This window comes from Balaenoptera ricei, chromosome 1 (assembly GCF_028023285.1).
Source record: "Balaenoptera ricei isolate mBalRic1 chromosome 1, mBalRic1.hap2, whole genome shotgun sequence".
Taxonomy (NCBI): Eukaryota; Metazoa; Chordata; class Mammalia; order Artiodactyla; family Balaenopteridae; genus Balaenoptera; species Balaenoptera ricei.
Genome location: NC_082639.1, coordinates 169,525,077 through 169,549,802, shown reverse-complemented (window position 1 = coordinate 169,549,802; position 24,726 = coordinate 169,525,077). Strand labels below are relative to the sequence as shown.

The 24,726-nt window shown below is 46.0% G+C and overlaps 1 protein-coding gene across 2 annotated transcripts in view; it reads left to right on the top strand.

The window, feature by feature from the left end:
• The first annotated feature begins 9,884 nt into the window (after positions 1–9,884).
• The window catches only part of STUM (stum, mechanosensory transduction mediator homolog), a 58,179-nt gene continuing 43,337 nt past the window's right edge, over positions 9,885–24,726 (top strand). For both annotated transcript variants that reach the window (XM_059905394.1, XM_059905387.1), the window contains exon 1: positions 9,885–10,092. In XM_059905394.1, coding sequence (XP_059761377.1) covers positions 9,885–10,092 — 208 coding nt within the window. The remainder of the gene's footprint in view (positions 10,093–24,726) is intronic.

Genomic DNA, 24,726 nt, shown 5'->3' with positions numbered 1-24,726 from the left:
TGGTTTCTCTCACCCTCTAGCGAGTCATCAGTTCTAGGACTCCCACTGTTTCCAAAAAGACATCAGTGAATTGGGGAATATCTGGGACAGCCGGATAATAAAAATTGCATGTGGAGATATATGAACTGATTGGCACCTGAATGAGTAGGCGAACTCAATTCACATTGATCGAACACCCGGGATGTGCCAGCCGCTGTGCTCAGGCCGGTGCGGGAGGGTATTGCAGGGAAGAGGAGTTGCCGGTGTGGGCGTGAAGGCCACAGAAGCCCAAGCCAGATGGTAAGGAGTCTCCGTAGGAGGGCGGGAAGAAAGGTCAGCATCCCGGCCTGGACGAAGCACACTTGCTCCAATCCCACCTGGCTTCCTGGAGAGAAAGGAGATGCAGATTGATTTTCAGTTTCCAAGGCATCTTCCCCAGCTGTCCTTCTTAGCACCCCTGCCCCCATCTTTGGTCCCCACAGTTTTCAGGGCATCTTCACCCTCTGGCCTTCTTATCACCCCTGTCCATCTTTGGTCCCCCCCAAAGGCTCACTGCTGCCTGCCGTCCCCTTCTGTTTCTGTCAGAAACAGCCAAAATCAAGTGCAGAGTTTCCAGACCACTTAGGGGACTGACACTTCTCAGAAAGTCCCACTCCCTCCCACTTCTGTACCCCAGTGGAGGGAGAGAAACCCCAGGAAACCAAAGGAGGGAGAAATTACCCAAGACCCAGAGGAGGAGGGGTATTTGTGAACGGGAGGATGAGAGCTCTGGAAGATTCTTGCCTATCTTGGAGACCCCCTTTTTCTGTGACCTTTAGGATCTTGACCTCCAACCTGAGGTCAGAGGTCTGGTCTGGCCCCCATAGCCTCAGCTTTGGGGACAGGTGGGGAGGGGCACAGCAGCGAGCCAGGCCATCTGTGGTCAGGCCCTGGCTGGACAGGCCACAGGAGAGAAGACATAAGGTGTCTGAGGTCACCCCATTTTTTCTGTCAGTCAATTTGATTCATTGCTCAGCTCCTCAGCTGTAATTACAGGGAAACGCAAACCTAATCCCTACCAGGTTTTCTCAGGAGAGCTGATTTATAGGTTGATTACAACTTAATAGATTTATTAGAAGCTGAGTGGAAGCAGTGAGTAATCGGCTGAGTGAGGTCATCCTTGTTACATTGGGAGACAGAAAAGAAGAATAAAAGCCCAAAAACCGGGAGAGGAAGGGAGAGGGTTAGGATGTGAGGAGAGAGACAGGCAGTGGAGAGAATCCAAGGAGAAGGAGAGATGGGCCTGGGCCGGGGAGAGAGGAAGAAACAGGTGGAATTTAGTGAACGGGAGAGAAAGCTTGCGGGACCCATCTAGTCCAGCTCATCACTGAACTTTTCTGAGTCACACTGTCTTCATCTGTCACATGGGCACAATTACTACCTCCCTCACTAGGTGGCTGTGATGGTAAAATGAGACTGTGTATGTGAAATTGGGGAGCACGGGGCCTGCTGCATTGAAGGGGGTGCAGCGGGGAGTGGGGTAGAAGGAAGAGGGAGGAAATAGGAAAGTAGGAAGATAGAGAACAGAGAGAACGGTTACAAGAAAGAAAACTTGGCAGAAATGGATTCCAGGGCTACCCACATAACTGCCATGGAAGAGATTGCTACGTGCCCCCAACATCCATGCTCCCTTTCTCCCATAGGAATAAACTTTTTAAAAAAATTAATTAATTATTTATTTTTGGCTGCATTGGGTCTTCGTTGCTGCGTGCGGGCTTTTTCTAGTTGCGGCGAGAAGTGGGGGCTATTCTTCGTTGCGGTGCACGGGCTTCTCATTGGGTGGATTCTCTTGTTGTGGAACACAGGCTCTAGGCATGCGGGCTTCAGTAGTTGCAGCACGTGGGCTCAGTAGTTGTGGCTCGTGGGCTCTAGAGTGCAGGCTCAGTAGTTGTGGCACACGGGCTTAGTTGCTCCACGGTATGTGGGATCTTCCCAGATCAGGGATCGAACCCGTGTCCCCTGCATTGGCAGGCGGCTTCTAAACCACTGCACCACCAGGGAAGTCCAGGAATAAACTTTTAATTTTTCACCAGAATAAAGTTTCCCAGCTTCCCTTGTAGTTAGGTGAGGCCATGAGACAAAATGGGGCCAATGGATGAAGTGGAAGGGATTGATGCAGGCCTAGGTGATGCCTTTAAAAGGAGCTGCGATGCTTCCTCTTTCCCCCTTCCCCCGGCTGGGGCACCATTCTCAACCATGTGGACCAGGAAACACCCTCGCAGTGGCAGAGCGTCAAGATGGAAGGAACCTGGGTCCCTAACTCTGTGGACACCACATGAGCATAACCGGTCTTGATGACTTTGGGGAATTGAGCCACTTTACTGACACGGAATTTTATAAAAGAGAGAAATAAACTAATATCTTGGTTAAGCCACTCGGTGTTGCATCTTTTTAACACGCAGCTCAATCCTATTCTAATTCAGTGCTGTCCAATCAAATTTTCTGCAATGAGGAAAACGTTCTCTAGTTGCACCATCCAGTATGGTAGCCACGAGCCACAGGTGGACATTTAGCACTTGAAATATGGCTAGTGCAGCTGAGGAACTGAAGTTTAAGTTTTGCTGAATTTTAATGAACTTTAGGTAGCCACAGGTAGCCACAGCTCCCATATTGAGCCGCTTGATAGCTGCTACGTGTCCCAGGCAGGCTCTAGGCTGCTCAGTCTCTCTGGAGGCAACACTTTTACCCTTTCAACTACTTCCCCATATAGAGAAGAGGTCCCCGGGGTAGGGTCCTCTCTGCCTCTGGTGGTTCTGAATTTGGCCCACGCTTCAGCGTGCCAGAGTCCAGGAGTGCTTGGCTCTTAAGAAACTGCAAATCTGCCTGCTTTTAGATCAGAAAGGGCTTTGCTAGCTCTCCTGGTCTCTCTCTTAACAGCATTCCATATTTTTCTTAGTAATTGCAGCCTGACCAACTTTAGAAAACGGTAAAACTGTTTGCACAAGAAGTAGGACTTGGCCAGATAAAGCTCTGGCTGAGGGTCTGCTGAGGACTCTTAAAGAGATAGCAGTCTCCCCCCCCAGGCCTTGCTCGTCGCCTTAACGTGTTTTTCTCAGGTCATCAAGACTCTAAATTCAGTGTGATAATAATTCTTCCCTTGATCCTTAAATACTGTGCAGAGCAAGGAGCAATATTGTTTAACAGTAACTCTGGGTCCCAGGTCCTTCTTCCCCTGGGGTGGAGATGCTATGTCCAAGCTCACCTTCCCACTTGGGGGATAGGTAACTGCTGCTAAGCTTCACCCTTCCCTGTGAGGGGCGACTTCCTATAAGCACTAGGTTTCCAAATTCTGTAAACAGTTAGTGTCCAAATCTAGACAGCCTGGTCTGATTATGGCCAAGGTTTCTACCATGCTTACCTATTAAATAAAAGAAAGAATACCCACAAAGGGGAGCGCCCCTCCACTAGAACAGGGACCCACACTGAGTCCAGTAGAACACTCTGGCTCCGGCATGGGAAGATGGGAGAGTGGGGGGCCCGGGCCTCTACTTCTCTGTTTGATCTTGGCCTTATAAACATTCCCTTTCTCTCATTATGTTCCTCTGCAAACCTTATACTATTATGGCTTTGGGGGAGGCGTAGGGAGGGCAAATGTCACTTTAGGAAGGAAGATGAGAAGTTCCATCCACAGAGGAAGCAGGGAAGGGATCCACCTGATCCCAAGACCTGAAATAATACTACTGTTCTAATTTATGATCTAAATCCACATTCCTGGTCTTTTAGTGTGAGAAGGTTGGGCATGAAAATTTCTATTCAACAAATGGATAAATGGAGGCACAGAGAGATGACTTGCTCTGACTGAGATCACACAGTTGGGGGGAAGTGCAGATGTGAAGAGAAACCAGGTTGGGCTCTGTCTTTAACACCACACTTCACATGAGTGTGTTGTGTCTGGGAGAGGCAACCAGAAGATGTGTCAGTGGAAGTCAGCATGTGGATGGAAGTCTGAACACATGACTCGTGTAGATCAAGATCAGTGACTTAGAAGGCTCATCACCAAGAAGCCCACTAACAGTCTTTGCAGTAGACTGTGGTCACTACAGCTATGTTTGTCTAGCATACATCCCCAGACACCTGTTCTGGTTACAGTAGCACCTCTTTTTTGGGGGGTGCTTCTACCCACTCCTTGAGGTTTGATGGGGGCTGTCAATCACAGAATCCCACTCATGACAAGCCTGGTCAAACTTAACATAGTATTCTGGCAAAAGTGATTGATCCAAAATGTGGACCAGTCAGAACCCCTTCTCTGTGGGAAAGAAAGAAGTCTCTTTCTGCTTGGTTTGACTGGGAAGATGTGAACCTAGGGTTCAGAGGCCATCTTCCTCACCACATGGGGAGAACCAGTGTACAGAATGAACAGAATGAAGCCACTACACAGAGAGGGAAGCAGAGCTGAGAGATGGAGAGAGAGAGAGAGAGGAAAAAAGAGAGAGAGAGAGGAATTGATTCGATGACTCATTGTCATAGTTTGAGCCCTTCTCTGGACTTCCCAGCCATGTGAGCCCATTGTATCAGTTGGGATTCAATCAGAGAAGTAGATCCAGCAGAATCACAGATGATTGACAGATAGATAAGGATACAGATATGGATTTATTACAAGGGATTGGCTTGCACCACTGTGGGGGCTGGCTAAGCAAATCTGAGGTCCAGGCAGACAGGGAGAGAAGATCACAAGCAAGCGGGAAGCCCCTGGTAAGAGTTGAAACTTGACGTTCACAGGTTTTGGTCACAAAGGAAGATGTAGAAGGAAGGGAAAGCAACTGCTGACCTAACAGTCTCTTGGAGTTGCTCCCTCAGAGAAGGCCTAAGCCTGTTTTTAAAAGCACTTCTAACTGATTAAGTCAGGCCCAGCCAGGACACTCATAAATTAACTTAAGTTTGGCTGATTAGGGACTTCAATCACATATGCAGAATTGCTTCGCCACAACACCTAGATTAGTATTTGATTAAATGCCTCAGAGGAGGTGCACGTATGGTATAAAGTGACCACGGCCTCCATCTGTCCTTCAGCTCTTGAGAGCAATCATCATCTGTAGCCCATGCTAAATGGAAACAAATTAGAAAGGGAATTCTGGGAACTGTAATTCAGCTTTGCCACGTTCATACGTCAAAAACCATCACATCCATAAATTCCTTTTTTCCCTGTAAGCTAAATTGGAGTTGGGTTTTTCTATCACTTGGGGTGAAAAGGCTCCTGACTCAGTTCCCCTTTATTGAGTATCTTGCACATATTTTCTCCCTTACTCCCGACACATACACAAATGAGATAAGTATTATTAACAGTTTTGGAAACTGAGGCTCAGAGAAGTTAAGAAATTGTTTAAATACAGGGAGCTCCAAATAAAGTCTGTCTTTCTACTGCCAAGGCTACGATGTAGTCTTTTCCAAAAGGAGCAATCCTGGTTGATATATGAATTCCTTGTACAGTTTGGAAGCTGACTTAAGCAAAAAAAAATTTTTCAGCTAAAAAGAGGTTCAAAGCTGAGGTACTTTATTCAGCTGATGACAGAACAAGGCCAAACAACAGATTTTATCTTCATGACCCAATGCATGGCCTAGATGTATTTGGCTGAAGTAATCAACTGTTTGATTTGTTTCCTCTGCTGTATTTGTGTCTGATTTCGGGGGGAGATTATTTTTTAAGGTTTCACCTTTTTTGGAGACCTCTTACTACCTGAAGTAGCTTAGATCTTAAACTCACCTTCAAACATCAGTCATGGTCACAATGTCAAATAGATATAAACCCTTTGCAAGAGGGATTAAGAAAAAAGAGAAAGCACAAATGACCAATATCAGGACTGAAAGAGGAGACATCACTACAGATTTCACAGACATTAAAAAGATAATAAAAGGATATTATGAATAATTTTATGCTAACAAATTCAACAATTTAGGTGAAATGGGACAAATTCCTTGAAAATGGACACAGTAGGTGAGACTTTTGAGCTGGGATTCCAGTGAGCTGAACCTCCTAACAGCCAAATCCAATAGGCACTTTCGGGGTCTTACTCCATCTTTCTATGGCATTTGACACGGCTGACCTCTCCTCCTTAAAAATCTTCCTCTTTGGCTCCCATGAAACATTCTTAGTGTTTCTCCTTTAAAACCTCCTTCTCCCTCCTCCTTTCTTTCTGCTTAGTTTCAGTAGCCTCTGGTGAGTTTCCTGGAAACTCTAGTCTTCTTATTCCACATTTGCGTTACTCCACAGGGCTTTAAGTATTATTTGTATGCTGATGGCTCCAAAATCTGCAGCCCAAATAGCTTTACTGAGACTCACACTGACTAATTGACAGTCAAGACAGCTGGTTATATAATCAACAAGTGCCCACCACCCCTTGGCTGTCCTCAGTCCCTCAAACTCAGCTTTTCCGCTTTGTCTGCTAATAATATCATTATTATTTGTTCATTTGGGAACTATCCCTTCCCTATTCCCCATCCATGGAGGTCAGGAAGAGTCCTCCCTCTCATGAGCCCTAAGTTTACACTGTCAACTGAAGAACAAAAACAAACAAACAAACAAAAAACCCCACAAAAAATGCACAACCTAAAAGTTGTTGGTTATGTTTTATTAGGGAACCTTACTGATGACTATAGCCTCGGAAATAGCCTCTCAGATAGCTCTGAAGGACTCTTTTAAAGAGGTAAGGGAGGAGCTGGGATGTATAGGAATTTTCGTTGAAAAACAAACAAACATGTAGTCCAGCATCAAAAGATTACTGCTACTCACAAAAAACAGACATCTCAAGTTAATAATTTTAGTGCTTTTCTATGGCTGGGAAGTTGCAAGAGTCTGGGCTCATTGAAATTATACCTTTGATATGCATCTTAACTACCTAGGGCCAGTATCCCGTTTCCCTCCATCCTGAATTCCCCTCAGGGCGCACCGTCAGGGTGGCTGCAGTTACAGATGGCTTGATGGAGGGTAACATTCGTTGTTTACTGATATAATGGCAACCTTTTTTTTTCTGTCTACAACCCCCTTGAATCCATCCTCCACACTGTTGACTGAGTGGTCCTTCCCCCAAACCGTATCTCATTAGGGTAGTTTTAAAACCAGGGCTCAAATTCTTTGACATTACTCCATTGAGAGGTATGGTGTCCTCCATTTGAATCTAAGCAGGTTTGTGACTGCTTTGACCAACAGAGCCCACAGAACTGACACTGTGTGACTTCTGAGGTTAGGGCAGAAGGTCCACACAGCTTCCACTGGTCCTGCAATGCGCCCTCTGGGGAAGTTTCTCCCAGAACCCAGCCACCACATTGTGAAAAGTCCACGTCACGTGGAACGGCCATGTGTAGATGCTCTACGGAACAGTCCCAGCTGAGCCAGCTGTCAAGTTATCCCAGTCAAGGTATCAGAGTTGACAATCCTTTTGGAAGTGGATCCTCTAGCCACAGCTGTTCCAGCTGCCACCGTTTGAGTCCTCTCAGCTCCAGACGTAATAAAGCAAAGAAGGCCTGTCTGAGCTGTGCTCTGTCCAATTTCCTGATCCACAGAATTTGGGATCATAACAAAATAGCTGTGTCTGGGGGTAGTTTGTTACGTAGTAATAGTGACTGGAATATTCAGGTCATGCCACATCCCTGCTTAAAATGTTGCAGTGATTCCATATAATCCAGATTCCTTTGCCAGTCATTACTTGGTTCCTGCCCACCCCACCAGAGCCATCTTTAGCCCCTGCCCATACCAGCCTTAGTCCTGCCACACTTGAATTCCTGAAATGTTCCTACTTTTCTAGGTTTCCATGCCTTCATACATGCTGTTGCTCTGCCTAGATGTCTTTCTGACATCCATTCTAGATATTAAGCAAATCATCTAGAAAACTAGAGGATGCAAATCCATTTCCTTCCCTGAAATCGTTTTAGTGGCCCTAAAACCATTCAGGTGCTTTGCAAAAGAATGTTCAAAGAATGTTTACTAAACCTCTCTGTACTCCAATTTTCCCATTGGTAAAATGGGGTAATAAATAATACTTACTTCACAGAGTGTGGTAAGGATTAAATGAGTTAAAATGTGTAAAGTGCTTAGTGCCCGGCAGAGTGCTTGGATAAATAAATGTTTGTTTAAAATAAAATAAATCTCCTGCAAGTAGTTAACTGTAGTCATTGCTCAAATCTCATCCACTGTCACCTTCTTTGGGAAACCTCCTGACGCCTCCCCTCTGTAGCTGGTTTCACAGATGGTTCCATGTTTTCTCAGCACCTTCAGCTTATCCAGCTACAGCATTCATCACCGTCTGTAATTCTGTCCCTTGCGGTTGTTAGTATCTATCAGTTCATCTATTAGACTCTTGAAGTCAGGGGCTGGGTTTTACTCCTTTCCCTCTCCCCAGAATCCAAGTCATATTAGGTCTTCAATAAGTAAGTATTAAACTGAATATTGCTTTGATTTTACAATCACAGTAACTCAAGCCCATAAGAGGTTAAATGAGTTCTTTTAAGTCATACAGGTAATTAGTGGCCGAATAGAGACAAACATTTCGGTCCTGTTCACTTCTGACTGCCAGGCCTAACTAGTTACTGTGTGTGTGCTCTCCGGTATCACCACTACCCCCTGCTGACCACCTGCTTTTAAAATTATTTTATTCGGATACCCATAAAAGAATACCCATGGTTCTTTTTAGCATCCTTCCTCGGAGTCCCTGGGCTGTTTGGGGATTATTCAATCACCATTTTTCCTGGAGAAAGAGGGTTACTGAAAAGGAAGGGGATTTATGCAGACAATTTGCTGAACATCTGGATAATTCTGATGCCTTGAATCCCTCCCTAACATAAGAGGCAGTTGCTTTCGTTTATTTTTTCCAGGTGTGGAGGTGAAGGCGGCCGTTATTCAGGAAATCTGATTAAATATGGGGCCTCCTGCTGCCTTCTTGGACACGGCCCGGCCACATCCTTCTGCTTCTACCAACTGCTGCATTATCAACACCAGACGGCGCTGTGTCTTCGCTGGCTTTTTAAACACCAGGTCCAGCTCACAGAAGCCCCAGGTTTCTCCCAGAACTGTTCAGGGGATGGTCCCCAACACTGCCCCCCACCACACACACCCACTTCCAAGCAACAGGCTCATTTCTTTTTGCTTTTCCCATCTCGTGTGTGTGTGTGTGTGTGTGTGTGTGTGTGTATGTGTATGTAAGGAAGGGTCCCATTTAAACTAGTCTCATGGAGACCTGTTTGAAAAGCTGCGTCTCCTGCTTTCAGCTCGATTATCGATCCTAAAATCGCTTTTTCTCTGACTCAAGTCCATTTAAATCAGAACGAATTTAAAGCGTACCAGGCACCAGGCGCGGCGCGTTCCTTGCCTCCATCTCCCTAGCGTTAAATGCATCCTCCGGAGTAAAGGACTCAGCCTCGAAGCCTTTCCCCGCCTTGCCAGCCGAGCGCACACGCCCAATTCGCGGTGTCCTTGGCTGAGGTTCCCGCCCGGTTCACCTGTCTGGGGAGTGAGACGTGTGTCCATTCCTCCCAATACCTGGACACCAGCTTCCTCTGCGTTCCTCTTCTACTTTCTTCCCTCCTCCCTGATTTGTAAGCGGTATTTTGGGGGGGTGGGGGCAGCGGAGGGGAGGGCGGGGAAGGGGCCCCGCGGGGAGGGGCGTCGGAGCGCTGTCACCGAGTGTCACGCCGCCCTCCCCGCCCCTCCGCCGGGGGTGTGGGAGCGCAGCGGAGCGCGCGGCAGAGGGCCGGGCGCTTGGGGACGCGGGAGTGCGGGGTTCTGGGCGAGCCGCGCGGCACACCGAGCACGCTGGACGCCTGAGCTCGGCGCGGAGCCCGGAGCCCGGAGCCCGGAGCCGGCCGCCACCCGCCCCCTGTGCCCTGGGCGGCAGTCCCGGCCGCGGCAGCCCGGCTCCCGGGGAGCGCGCCCCGCCATGGAGCCTTCGCACAAAGACGCCGAGACGGCGGCAGCGGCGGCGGCGGTGGCTGCGGCGGCGGCGGCGGACCGGGGGACGTCCTCGTCCAGCGGGGTGGTGGTGCAGGTCCGCGAGAAGAAGGGCCCCCTGCGCGCCGCCATCCCCTACATGCCCTTCCCCGTGGCCGTCATCTGTCTCTTCCTCAACACTTTCGTGCCGGGACTGGGTAAGACGCGGCGGCCGCGACCCCTGCGCCCCGGGCACCGGCGCGGGAGGGCGGCAGGGGAGGCGCCGGGGAGGGACCCTCGGGCGGCGCCCACGGGCGGCACGTGCTGCGCCGGCGCTCCCAGCGCCCTCTGGCAGGTGGCAGAAGCGCCTGGAGTGGGCGCCCGGAGGGAAGCGCGGCGAAGGGCTCCTGACACACCTTTCACCTTCTCCGACCTGGGAGCCAGGTGATCCGGGCCCAAAGAGCCAGAAACTTTGCCCGGAATGTTGGATCCCGCGGGCGGCGGCCCGGGTGGCTCTCTCGGCCCCCGGCTAGGTTCCCCTCCAGGCGCCCCCAAATCCTGTCTTTTCCCTCCGCCGCGCGCACCCCCCTACGAGCTCCTCTCTCGGAGGGGCGCGGGCCCCCAGCCGGAAGAGCGTTGGGGCCGCGAGTGGGGGTGGCCAAGGTCCCGGGCATTCGAGAAGTCGGCCGAGCTGGGGAAAAGCGGGGCGAGCCCGGATAGAAGGCTCCCCGCAGCCCCGCCTGCGTTCGCGCGGTGCTGGGCGTGTGTGGGCGAGAGCTCTTCAGCCAGAGTCTCCTCCACCTCCTTCCCGAGTGCCCGCGATTCCGCCGGCAGCCCCGCAGGAGGCCGAGGGGAAGGGGGATGATTCTGTTAGTTTAGGTGCCTGTGGGTTTGAACCGCACTTGGCCAGGAGTGACCCCATAACTCCATCCCATCACTTCCGTTCCTGAGAAAGTGGAGAGCGCGGCTGTAATTCGGTGTCAGACTTTGGCTGCCTGCAGGGTCCTTGATGCAGTGTCCCAAATTTTAAAACAGACGCCCATCACAGAGATAGGAGTGCCGAAGAGGGCCTAAAGGGAGGAAATGCTAGGTTTTCTTGACCCTCCCTCTCCTAACCTCACCCCCAAATCTGTCTGCACGCCCTCCCCCCACTCCCAGCTTGCCAGCTTGGCACCGGCTGTTCTTCCGTGCTAAGAGCACCCCACCCCCCAATTCCGTGCGGGACTGGAGAGGCAGGCACCTCTGTGCCCAGGAGAAAGCTTGCCGCTGTAAGGCTCCAAGTTCCCAAGAACAGAGGTCAGCTAGAAGTGGTTTTCTGTTTTGCTTTGGCCTTTCTCACGGCCCCGCTCTCAGCCAGCTCTGCAGGGTCCTCTGCAGCGCTGATAGCGAAGATCACACCCACCCACGCAGGTCGCGTTCACTTTCCCCTTCGTGCTCACCTTTCTGACCCCTGGGGGGAGGTGGGGGGCTGTGGCCAGAGCAGCGTATCTGTCTGAGCAGGAAGTTAGGTGGTCTTTAGTTGGGCGTCCGCCTTGTTGGTGCCTTCAGCAGGCTGGTTGGTGTCAGGGCGGCTCTCTTCGCACATTTAGACACGGTGGGGACGCAGCCGACGTTAATTTAAGTTGTCAGAAATCCCCACCTGCTGGAGTAAAAACACACTGCCTGTCCGTCTCTCTGGGGATGTGAAGATCATGAGCAGGGATGTGTCTCGATTCCACTTTTCTTAAAGTGGTGAAGTAAATGCCACCTTATGGTCTTTGAGGAAGGAAGCACATTGGGGCCTGGTGGGAGGAGCTCCGTCAAGTCTCTGCTGGCTGAGGCCACAGCCCCTGTGCACCTGCACCTGCCCTCCTGGGTCTGCCTCACTAGGTCCCTTTCCCACCCTTAGCCCTGCTGCCACGCCCCCTGCCCTTCTGCCCCCCCGCCCTGGGCATCCAGCTCTTCCCTCTTTACACTTCCCTTTGTTAGATCCGAATCCTATGGGATTTTTGTAAGAAACCTTTCTAAGAAGCTAGAAGAAAATAAAGAGGAAAAAAAGCAAACTACAAAAGTAATAAAACAGGCTGAGATGAGCCATGGGTATACAGACTTAGGAATTTTCAATGACGAAATCCAGGCATTTTATCGTTTTGTTTTGACTGTCATTGTACAGTGGACTGAGTGCACAGGCCCCGGCGCCTCTCCACCCTGAAGGGGGTTCCAGATCCTTGTTGGTGTTTCATATCTCTGAGTCAGGGATGCCTGTCTCTCCAGGTTGCTGGGAGGATGAAATGAGATTACGTAAAGCTCAGGGTCTGGCCATTAGAGAGTGTTCTGGAGACCGTGGGTCCCTGTTGCTCTTTGCCCTTCTACAGAGCTGAGTGCTGCTCCCATCTCTGGTATGTGGGGCCACCCCCGGGACCTTTCTTCTGAGTACTTATTGATCTCTCTGTTCCCCTCGACCTGCAGTAGAGTCCTGGATGACAAAGCAGCACAGGCAAAACTTGCAGGCTTTTTTTTTTTTTTTTTTTGCACTGCCCCCTCCCCAGTGGTTTGAATGGTCCCAGCTCTCAGAAATTTTTCCCTCAACCCAGATCCACCTCTCCAGGTCCTCCTGGCTTATCTGATGCTCTGCAAAAACTGAGTATTCATGTCTAGCTCTGCCCTTTGAGGAAGCGAAGCTTCTTTTAATGCATTCACTCATTCATTCGACAAACACAGAGCACCAACCACATACCCGGCACTGGGGATGTGACGATGAATAAATCAGTCAAGATGTCATAGATAGTTGAGGGAAATGGATGCAAACTTTGTTTAAATTTGAAAGTGCTATGATGGCAGCAGGAAGAGTATTTGAGCAGTAAGTGATTCTTCCAGGGTTGGGGTGGGTGTTCAGAGAAAGCCTCCCAGAGGGAGTAGTATTGGGTTAGACTTTGCTGAGAGTATCCATCACGAGGCCCCAAGCACTTGCCATCCTCACTTCACTCCCACTCTCTGGAAACTGGTCACAGCATTGGCCCAAAGAGCTCTTCTTTTTTCTGGAAGCATCCTCACCTGCAAGTCCTCTCCTCATTTGCAGATTGGATGAGAGTGCCAGTGTTGGGCTGAATGAAGGCACGGTTTTTCTCTGGTAGAGTGTCTCAGGTCCATCCAGTCTGCAGGACCTGCCATAGAGAAGCCCAGTCCTTACAATTCCCTGGTGCCTTCTCCACCCAAGCAGCAGTGCTGTTGGGATAACATACATAAGAGGGGTGTTTCCTTTCCTGGGGAGTGGATGGGAAGGAGAAGTCATTATGATCGCTCTGACTCCTCATTGGAACGATACAAAATAAATTTGAAAAATGGATGATGGTAATTTCCTATTCAGTGAAAGTCTACTAATAAAGATCAATGGACCTTCATAGTCCAGCTGGTAGGGCATTTATAAGTATACACAATTACTCATACATGTAATGGAATTTCACTGTTATGCCCCCAAATGGCCAGAGGGTTTATCTATTGGTTAGGATCCAAATTATACTTTCATATTTGAAAACTGTATCTATCTTGATTGACTTGGTGAAATGAAAATGTTGATAACTCAGATAGTGGCAGGGAAAGTTGGACAGAGGAGAACTTCCATTGACTGTTAACCATTCCATCAGATTAATGTTGGATATTAATCTACTGCTGAATATTCATAAATATTTAATCTATCCCTAATATATTGCCTACTCTTTGACACTCAGCTAAGGTCTTGCTTCCCTGGTCAGAGCACCACAGGCTGGCTCAGCTTCTCTCTCTCTTTCCTTTAAGCCTGAGCCTCTAGTTGATGACGAATCATTCCCTACCCTGTGCCATCTTTTGTATTGTTGCCTTTTTATTATTGTTTCAAGAGTTTATTATTTGTCTATCTAGATAGATTGTAAGTTCCTTGACAGCAGGAACCATTTAAAGTTTCTCCTTGATATACTATCAATATGCTATTTATGGAATGCACACTGACCAGAATTTTACTCCTTGAATAGGCATTAGAGATCATCTCGCCCAATGCCTTTATTTTATATAGAAGTGAGGCAGGCCGGAGGATGAAAGGACCAAGGAAGTTCACATCCTACTCAACGTTTTTAAGGAAGTCATTTGAGGGTGTATTTCAGCAAAACAAGAGAGTAAACCAAGAAAGAAGATATGAGATCCAGGGAATAATGTATCCAATTCAGGGCAGACATGAAAAGCAACGCAGGATAAAATTGTTCAGCAAGCCTGGAGAGCAGTCAGTCTTCATTAGAGTGGGAGGGTAGGAGGCTCCAGGAAACAGGTTTCTGAGGATGATGTGAGAAGGGGACATTCCACAGAGTAGAGAATATTATTGGTATACTGCAAGAGATTAAAGTTGTGATACAAAACAGAAAGCAAGCAAGAAAAACAGAAGGCAATTAGTAACTGCAGTAAAGACAAAAGGCTATGCAAAAGCATTAATATCCTCAAATGAAGCAACCTACCCAATTGTATCAGGAGGCCAGTAGGCTTCAAAAAGAATAGAAGATTCCAAACAATAAATGAGAAAGAATTTGAGGATACTAGGGATATGATGTAGAAAGCACATGTTTCTTCTACCAACAATAAAAAAGAGAGGTAATAACAACTTCAGGAAAAACAACAACAAAAAATTATTAAAGGTATAGCTCAAATAAGAAGCAAATCAAAATGTGGCCTGATTTTAAGCAAGTGGTGGAATGTAAGGAAAGCTCTTTTAAGTGCATAGAATCTGTCATTGGAACAGTGGTGCACTGTATGGGCTCTTAGCTTCCCTTTGATTGTGCAGTGAAGAATATTTGCTTAGTCATAATGATATAAATGCTCCTCAGTTTTTTGGGTTTTTTTCCACATCTTTATTGGAGTATAAATGCTTTACAATGTTGTGTTAGTTTCTGCTGTACAACTAAGTGAATCAGCTATATGTATACATATATCCCCATAACCCCTCCCTCTTGAACCTCCCTCCCACCTTCCCTATCCCATCCCTCTAGGTGGTCACAAAGCACCGAGCTGATCTCCCTGTGCTATGCAGCAGCTTCCCACTAGCCATCCATTTCACATTTGGTAATGTTTATATGTCAATGCTACTCTCTCACTTCATCTCAGTTTCCCCTTCCCCCTTGTGCCTTCAAGTCTGCTCTCTACGTCTGCGTCTTTATTCCTGCCCTGCCACTAGGTTCATCAGTACTGTTTTTTTAAATTCCGTATATATGCATTAGCATACAGTATTTGTTTTTCTCTTTCTGACTTACTTCATTCTGTATGACAGATGCTAGGTCCATCCACCTCACTACAAATAACTCAATTTCATTCCTTTTTATGGCTGAGTAATATTCCATTGTATATATGTGCCACACTTCTTTATCCAGTCATCTGTTGATGGACATTTATGTTGCTTCCATGTCCTGGCTATTGTAAATAGTGCTGCAATGAACATTGGGGTGCATGTCTCTTTTTGAATGATGGTTTTCTCAGGGTATATGCCCAGTAGTGGGATTGCTGGGTCATATGGTAGTTCTATTTTTAGTTTTCTAAGGAACCTCCATACTATTCTCCATAGTGGCTGTATCAATTTACATTCCCACCAACAGTGCAGCAGGGTTCCCTTTTCTCCACACCCTCTCCAGCATTTATTGTTCAGAGATTTTTGACGATGGCCATTCTGACCGGTGTGAGGTGATACCTCATTGTGGTGTTGATTTGCATTTCTCTAATAATTAGTGATGTTGAGCATCTTTTCATGCATTTGTTGGCCATCTGTAGGTCTTCTCTGGAGAAATGTCTATTTAGGTCTTTTGCCCATTTTTGGACTGGGCTGTTTGTTTTTGTGATATTGAGCTGCATGAGCTGCTTGTATATTTTGGAGATTAATCATTTGTCAGCTGCTTCATTTGCAAATATTTTCTCCCATTCTGAGTGTTGTCTTTTTGTCTTGTTTATGGTTTCCCTTGCTGTGCAAAAGCTTCTAAGTTTCATTAGGTCCCATTTGTTTATTTTTGTTTTTATTTCCCTTACTCTAGGAGGTGGGTCAAAAAGGATTTTACTGTGACTTATGTCATAGAGTGTTCTGCCTATGGTTTCCTCTAAGAGTTTTATAGTGTCTAGCCTTACACTTAGGTCTTTAATCCATTTTGAGTTTATTTTTGTGTATGGTGTTAGGGTGTGTTCTAATTTCATTCTTTTACATGTAGCTGTCCATTTTTCCCAGCACCACTTATTGAAGAGGATGTCTTTTCTCCATTGTATATTCTTGCCTCCTTTATCAAAGATAAGGTGACCATATGTGCGTGGGTTTATCTCTAGGCTTTCTATCTTGTTCCATTGATCTATATTTCTGTTTTTGTGCCAGTACCATACTGTCTTGATTACTGTAGTTTTGTAGTATAGTCTGAAGTCAGGGAGCCTGATTCCTCCAGCTCTGTTTTTCTTTCTCAAGATTGCTTTGGCTATTCGGGGTGTTTTGTGCTTTCATACAAATTGTAAAACTTTTTTTTTTAATTAATTAATTTTTATTTTTATTTATTTTTGGCTGCGTTGGGTCTTCATCGCCATGCATGGGCTTTCTCTAGTTGCAGCGAGTGGGGACTACTCTTCATTTTGGTGCGTGGGCTTCTCATCATGGTGGCTTCTCGTTGTGGAGCATGGGCTCTAGGCACGCGGGCTTCAGTAGTTGTGGCACGTGGGCTCAGTAGTTTTGGCTTGCAGGCTCTAGAGCACAGGCTCATTAGTTGTGGTGCACGGGCTTAGTTGCTCCATGGCATGTGGGATCTTCCCAGACCAGGGCTCGAACCCGTGTCCCCTGTATTGGCAGGCGGATTCTTAATCACTGTGCCACCAGGGAAGCCCACAAATTGTAAAATTTCTTGTTCTAGTTCTGTGAAAAATGGCTTTGGTAATTTGATGGGGATTGCATTGAACCTGTAGATTGCTTCGGGTAGTACAGTCATTTTCACAATATTGATTCTTCCAATCCAGGAACATGGTATATCTCTCCCTCTGTTTATGTTACCTTTGATTTCTTTCATCAGTGTTTTATAGTTTTCTGTGTACAGGTCTTTTGCCTCCTTGGGTAGATTTATTCCTAGGTATTTTATTCTTTTTGTTGTGATGGTAAATGGGATTGTTTCCTTAATTTCTCTTTCTGATCTTTCATTGTTAGTGTATAGGAATGCAAGAGATTTCTGTTCATTAATTTTGTATCCTGCAACCTTACCAAATTCATTGATTAATTCTAGTAGTTTTCTGGTGGCATCTTTAGGATTTTCTATGTATAGTATCATGTCATTGGCAAACAGTGACAGTTTTACTTCTTCTTTTCCAATTTGTATTCCTTTTATTTCTTTTTCTTCTCTGATTGCTGTGGCTAGGATTTCCAATACTATGTTGAATAACAGTGGCGAGAGTGGACATCCTTGTCTTGTTCCTGATCTTAAAGGAAATGCTTTCAGTTTTTCACCATTGAGAATGATGTTTGGTGTGGGTTTGTAGTATATGGCTTTTATTATGTTGAGGTAGGTTCCCTCTATGCCCACTTTCTGGAGAGTTTTTAATCATAAATGGGTGTTGAATTTTGTCAAAAGCTTTTTCTGCATCTGTTGAGATGACAGAGATGACATATGGTTTTTATTCTTTAATTTGTTAATATGGCGTATCACATTGATTGTTTTGCGTATATTGAAGAATCCTTGCATCCCTGGGATAAATCCCACTTGGTCATGGTGTATCATCCTTTTAATGTACTGTTGGATTCTGTTTGCTAGTATTTTGTTGAGGATTTTTGCGTCTGTGTTTATCAGTCATATTGGTCTATGATTTTCTTTTTTTGTGATATCTTTGTCTGGTTTTGGTATCAGTGTGATGGTAGCCTTGTAGAACGACTTTGGGAGCGTTCCTCCCTCCACAATTTTTTGGAAGAGTTTGAGAAGGATAAGTGTCACTCTTCTCTAAAAGTTTGATAGGATTCACCTGTGAAGCCATCTGGTCCTGGACTTTTGTTTGTTGGAAGATTTTTAATTACAGTTTCAATTTCATTACCTGTGATTGGTCTGTTTATATTTTCTAATTCTTCCTGTTTCAATTTTGGAAGGTTGTACTTTTCCAAGAATTTGTCCATTTCTTTCAGGTTGTCCATTTTATTGGCACTTTATAGTTGCTTGTAGTAGTCTCTTATGATCTTTTGTATTTCTGTGGTGTCAGTTGTAATCTCTCCTTTTTCATTTCTAATTTTATTGATTTGCATCCTCCCCCTTTTTTTCTTGATGAGTCTGGCTAAAGGTTTATCAATTCTGTTTATCTTCTCCAAGAACCAGCTCTTAGTTTTATTCATCTTTGCTATTTTCTTTGTTTCTATTTCATTTATTTCTACTCTGATCTTTATGTTTTCTTTCCTTCCACTAATTTTGGGTTTTCTTTGTTCTTCTTTTTCTAGTTGCTTTAGGTGTAAGGTTAGATTGTTTATTTGAGATTTTTCTTGTTTCTTGAGGTGAGCTTGAATTGCTATGAACTTCCCTCTTAGAACTGCTTTTGCTGCGTCCCATAGGTTTTGGATCATCGTGTTTTTGTCGTCATCTCTTTCTAGGAATTTTTTGATTTCCTCTTTGATTTCTTCAGTGATCTCTTGGTTATTTAGCAGTGCACTGTTTAGCCTCCATGTATTTGTGTTTTTCCTGTTTTTTTCCTGTAATTGATTTCTAATCTCATAGTGTTGTGGTCGGAAAAGATGTCTGATACAATTTCAATTTTCTTAAATTTTCCATGGTTTGATTTGTGACCCAAAATGTGATCTACTCTGGAGAACTTTCTGTGTGCACTTGAGAAGAAAGTGTATTCTTCCACTTTCAGGTGGAATGTCCTAAAAATATCAATTAAGTCTATCTGGTCTATTGTGTCATTTAAAGCTTGTGTTTCCTTATTTCTTTTCTGTCTAGATGACCTGTCTATTGGTGTAAGTGGGGTGTTAAATTCCCCCAGTATTATTGTCTTACTATCGATTTCTCCTTTTATGGCTGTTAGCATTTGCCTTATGTATTGAGCTGGTCCTATGTTGGATGCATAAAAATTTATAATTGTTATGTTTTCTTCTTGGATAGATCCCTTGATCATTATGCAGTGTCCTTCCTTATCTCTTGTAACAGTCTTTATTTTAAAGTCTATTTTATCTGATATGAGTATTGCTACTCCAGCTTTCTTGTGATTTTGATTTGCATGGATATCTTTTTCCATCCTCTCACTTTCAGTCTGTATGCCTCCCTAGGTCTGAAGTGCATCTCTTGTAGACAGTATATATAAGGGTCTTGTTTTTGTATCCATTCAGCCAGTCTATGTCTTTTGGTTGGAGCATTTAATCCATTGACATTCAAGGTGATTATCAATATGTATGTTCCTATTACCATTTTCTTAATTGATTTCAGTTTGTTTTTGTGGGTCCTTTTCGTCTCTGGTGTTTCTCGCTTAGAGAAGTTCCTTTAGCATTTGCTGTAAAGCTGGTTTGGTGGTGCTGAATTCTCATAGCTTTTGCTTGTCTGTAAAGCTTTTGATTTCTCCATTGAATCTGAATGAGATCCTTGCTGGGTAGAGTAATCTTGGTTGTAGGTTTTTGCCTTTCATCACTTTAAATATGTCCTGCCACTCCCTTCAGGCTTGCAGAGTTTCTGCTGAAAGATCAGCTGTTAACCTTATGGGGATTCCCTTGTGTGTTGTTTGTTACTTTTCCCTTGCTACTTTTAATATTTTTTCTTTGTATTTAATTTTTGATAGTTTGATTAATATGTGTCTCAGCATGTTTCTCTTTCAGTTTATCCTGTATGGGACTCTTTGCGCTTTCTGGATTTGATTGACTATTTCCTTTCCCATGTTAGGGAAGTTTTTGACTATAATCTCTTCAAATATTTTCTCAGACCCTTTCTTTTTCTCTTCTTCTTCTGGGACCCCTATAATTCGAATGTTGGTGTGTTTAATGTTGTCCCAGAGCTCTCTGAGACTGTCCCCAATTCTTTTCATTCTTTTTTCTTTATTCTGCTCACTGGCAGTTATTTCCACCATTTTATCTTCCAGCTCACTTATCTGTTCTTCTGCCTCGGTTTCTGCTATTGATTCCTTCCAGAGTATTTTTAATTTCAGTTATTGTGTTGTTCATCACTGTTTGTTTGCTCTTTAGTTCTTCTAGATCCATGTTGAATGTTTCTTGTATTTTCTCCATTCTGTTTCTGAGATTTTGGATCATCTTTACTATCATTATTCTGAATCCTTTTTCAGGTAGGTTGGCTATTTTGTCTTCATTTATTTGGTCTTGTAGGTTTTTACCTTGCTTCTTCATCTGTAACATTTTTTTGTCGTTTCTATTTTTTTTTTTTTTTTTGATGGGTGTGGCTGTACTCCTGTCTTACTGGTTGTTTGGCCTGAGGCGTCCAGCACTGGAGTTTGCAGGCAGTTGGATAGAGCTGGGTCTTGGTGCTGAGAAGAGAACCTCCAGGAGGCCTCACTCTGATTAATATTCCCTGGGGTCTGAGGTTCTCTGTTAGTCCAGTGGTTTGGACTCGGAGCTCCCACCACAGGAGTTCAGGCCTGACCTCTGGCCTGGGAACCAAGATCCCGCAAGCTAAGTGGTGTGGCAAAAAAAAAAATAGGAGCAATACAATAACAAAGAATAAAAAACAAAATAGAAAGATAAAAAATATATTAGGAAAAATAAAAATATAATTGAAACAACTGCAACAAGGTAAAATAAAACCACAACAGAAAAAAAAAAAAAAAGCCTTGGCTGTGGAGGCAGAGTTTAGGCGGGGGTGGAACTTAGGCAGGGACGGGGTTTAGGGTGGGGCGGGACCTAGGTGGGTGGGGGGGTGGCGTTTGAGTGTGGGGCGGGGCATCTGCTTAGGATGTGCCCAGAAGGGGAGAGGCAGCACATGGAAAGGAGGGTCTCTGGAGTGTGGAGTTCCGGAGTTTGGAGGTAAGGCCCTGGGTGAGGGTGTGTGGGTGGGGTTTAGGCCCAGCACGATGGAGGGGGTCTCTGAGTGTAGAGGTGGGGCCCTGGGTGGGGGTGTAGGGGCGGGGCTTGGGCCCTGCACGGGAGGAGGTAGGCTCCGAGTGCAGAGGATTGGCCCGGGAACCCAACAGGCTCCCTGGTGCCCAAGTGTACAGGGAAAGCACTGGCCACTTTCCCTTCTGTTCCTTCATGCCCCCCTCCCATGGTCTCCCCCAGGGTCTCCTCTGTCCCTGCTGGACCCCTAACAGTGGGTGGGTCCCGCTGGGTGTAGGAACTCCTCCCCTCCCCCAGCCACCCCTCAGGGGTGCCAGTCCTGGAGGTCCGGCCTGTACTTTTGCTCCCCCTTCCCTCCCTCCCACTCCCTCAGGACCCGCACAGCTGGAGGGGGCCTAGGTGGGCAGAGGATCAGGCCTGGGATCTCAGCAGTTTCCTGGGGGTCCAAGTGGGCAGGGAAAACCTGGCTACACTCCCTTTTGATCCTTCACCCTCCCAATGGTCCCCCAATTTTCCCTTCGGATGTGGGATCCCTTCTCCTCCCCCAGCCGCCCCTCAGGGACACCAGTTCCGTCTGGCCTCCACTACTCCTCCCCCTTCACTCCCCCCATGCCCCACGGCCTACCCACTCACTGGGGGTTCCTCCCGTCCCCTTAGGTGTCTATGGTTCCCCACCAGTGCCTGGTAGGTGCCCTAGTTGTGCGGAGACCCGAATTCCACGTTCTCCTAGTCCGCCATCTTGACTCCGCCCTCCTCAGTGGTTTTCAGCTTTTAAAACCAACCACAGGCAAAGCACTGAAGAGTACTTAATAATAGCTATAAAGGAGTGTGAAAGATTTTTTTTACCTTGGCAATATAAAATTAAAAAAAAAAACAGCTTGTAGAAGTTGGCAGGTAGATTGTGATAGATTAAATTATTGTTCCCACTTATCCACTGAAAGATGATGGCACATCTCCACTTAATGCCCTGTGGCTTGCCACAATTCCTGTGGGAGGGGACTACTTCGTTTCCTGCCCATCGATATCAGGCTTGGCCATGTGACTTGCTTTGGCCAGTTGAGTGAGTGGAAGTGACATATGCCATGCCTGAGCAGACATTTTCAGAGGTATTGTGAGGTTCTGCCATTGTTCTTTTCCCTCTCTCATGAGAATGGCAGGTCTCAGATGGGGGCTGCTCTTCAACCTGGCTCCCAGAATAAAGAGGATATCAGAAGCAAGGCATGACATGTCACGTGAGTGAGTAATAAGCCTGAGTTCCTGAGATTTTTCTGTTGTTGTGTTAGTGTTGTTATTGTCCCAACACAACCTACCAAAGCTGACTAATGTGTGGAGGGTAGAGATGTTAATACCCTCCTCATGTGGAGTGGGTGATGAAGACATACTGTCTGTAGTTGCTAGACCAAGAAATAAAGACTACCAAGGAAATCAACAGATGCACTGAAATACAGTAATGATGTTTTGGGACAATGGGATAATGTGGGAACAAGAGTAGAAGGGAGATGAGGAATGGTTAAGTAAGCTAACTCTTATGTATCATAGCAGAAAGTCAATAAGTGATGTCTAAAGTTGATAAAACAAAAAAAGCAATATAAGCATACTCTGGAGATTAGGAAAACACCAGAAGAATTCCCACTCTTTCAGACATCTCAATTTTCCTTTGTCTAGTGACTCATTATTAGCACATATACATACTGAAATTGTCTCCCATCATTTTGAAATAGGATCTCTTGATCCCACACCCACCTCTGCCCATTGCCCATCTCTCTGTTCCCCTTTGTGGCTCAATTCCCTGAAAGAGTTGTCTAGATTTGTTGTCTTCAATCCCTCTTCCCTCATTTTCTCTTGAACACACTCTAAGCATGTTTTTACCTCCATCAGTCACCTAAATTGTACTTAATCAGTATCACCAGTCTCCTCCAGATTTTCTGAATCCAGTGGTCAATTCTGCCTTCACCTTCCCGGACCTCTCAGTCGCATTGGACACAATTGCTCACTCCCTCCTCCAAACACTGTCTTCACTCGGCTTCTGGAACACCACCCTCTCCTAGTTTTCTTTATACCTCGTGACTCCTTCTCTGTTTCCTTTGCTCATCTCATCAACTTCTAAACTTGGGAGTTCCCCAGGGCACTTGATCTTCTTGATCTTGATCTTCTCTTTGATCTTGATCTCTTTTCTGCCTACACTCAACCCCCGATGTTCATGCTGAGTCTCCTGGCTTTACATTGCATCCTTGCGATGATGACTCCCAGATCCAGATCTCCAGCTCAGACCTCTACCCTGACCTCCGGAGTTTTATATCCAACTGACTTCTCAATATCTCCCCTTGGAAAGCAAAAGGCATCATAGACTTAACTTACCCAAAACCAAACTTCTGATTTTCTTCCCCAAACTTACTTCTCCCTCGTCTTTCCCCATCTCAGCAAATGGCATCCTTCCAGTAGCTCAGGCCAAAAGCTGGAATTCATCCTTGACTCCTTTTTCTCACACCCCACGCCCAGTCTGTCAGGAAACACTTGGCTCTGCTTTCGTAATGTAGTCAGTATCTGACCACTTCTCATCATCTTGTGTCTACTTCACTGGTCCAAGCCTCCATCTTCTCCAGAGTGCAGTGGCCTCTTAAAGGGCTGCTTGCCCTTACTGACCTCCCTTATAGCCTGTCCTCAACGTGGCCATAAGAGGGATCCTTTTAAAACACAAGTGAATCAGATAATGTTACTTTTGGGCTGGAAACCCTCCAATGGCTCTCATGTCACTCAAGTAAAAGCTCAAGTCCTCATGATGACCCACGTGGCCCTAGGCCAGAGCTGTTAAAAAGAAATATAACATGAGCCACAGGTGTAATCTTAAAATTTCTAGTACCTATATTATAAAAAAAGTAAAAAGGAACAGGTGAAATTAACTTTATTAGTATATTGTACTTAACCCAGTATATCCAAAATTTCATCATTCAATGCTTTTTTTTTTGCTGCGTTGGGTCTTCGTTGCTGCACGCGGGCTTTCTCTAGTTGCGGCGAGTGGAGGCTACACTTGGTTGCGGTGTGCGGGCTTCTCGTTGCAGTGGCTTCTCTTGTTACAGAGCATAGGTTCTAGGCGCACGGGCTTCAGTAGTTGTGGTATGTGGGCTCAGTAGTTGTGGCTCGCGGGCTTAGTTGCTCCGCGGCATGTAGGATCTTCCTGGACCAGGGCTCGGACCCATGTCCCCTGCATTGGCCAGGTGCATTCTTAACCACTGCACCACCAGGTAAGCCCTCAATGCATTTCAATATGAGAAATTTATTTTCTCACAGTTCTGGAGGCTGGAAGTCCAAGATCAAGGTATTAGCAGGGTTGGTTTCTCCTGAATTCTCTCTCCTTGGCTTGTAGACAACCACTTTCCCCCATGTGTCTTTACATGGTCTTCTGTCTGTGTGTCTCTGTGTCCAGATCTCCTCTTCTTATAAGGACATCAGTCATATGGGGTTAGGGCCCATCCTCAAGACCTCATTTTAAGTTATTTACCTCTTTAAAGACCTTATCTCCAAACACAGTCACATTCTGAGGCACTGGGAGTTAGGACTTCAATATAGGAGTTTTGAGGGGACACAGTTCAGCCCATAACACCTTCCAGACGATCTTACTTAAAATTGTGGCTCTCCTCCTCCTCCCCAGACTCCCTACCTTTCCCTAGTTCATTTTCCTTAAGAGCACTCTCACTATCAAACATACGGTATACTGCAGGGACCCTGTCCCCTTTGACCTTGCATCTCAGCAGGAGCACGGTGCACATCTGAGAGTGATGTGCTGTGTAGTAGGCACCGAGTCAACTGTCCTCTGCTCAGCACGCCCCTGGGTCTACACTTGATTGCAGCACAAACTTCCTTAGTATCACCTGCTGAC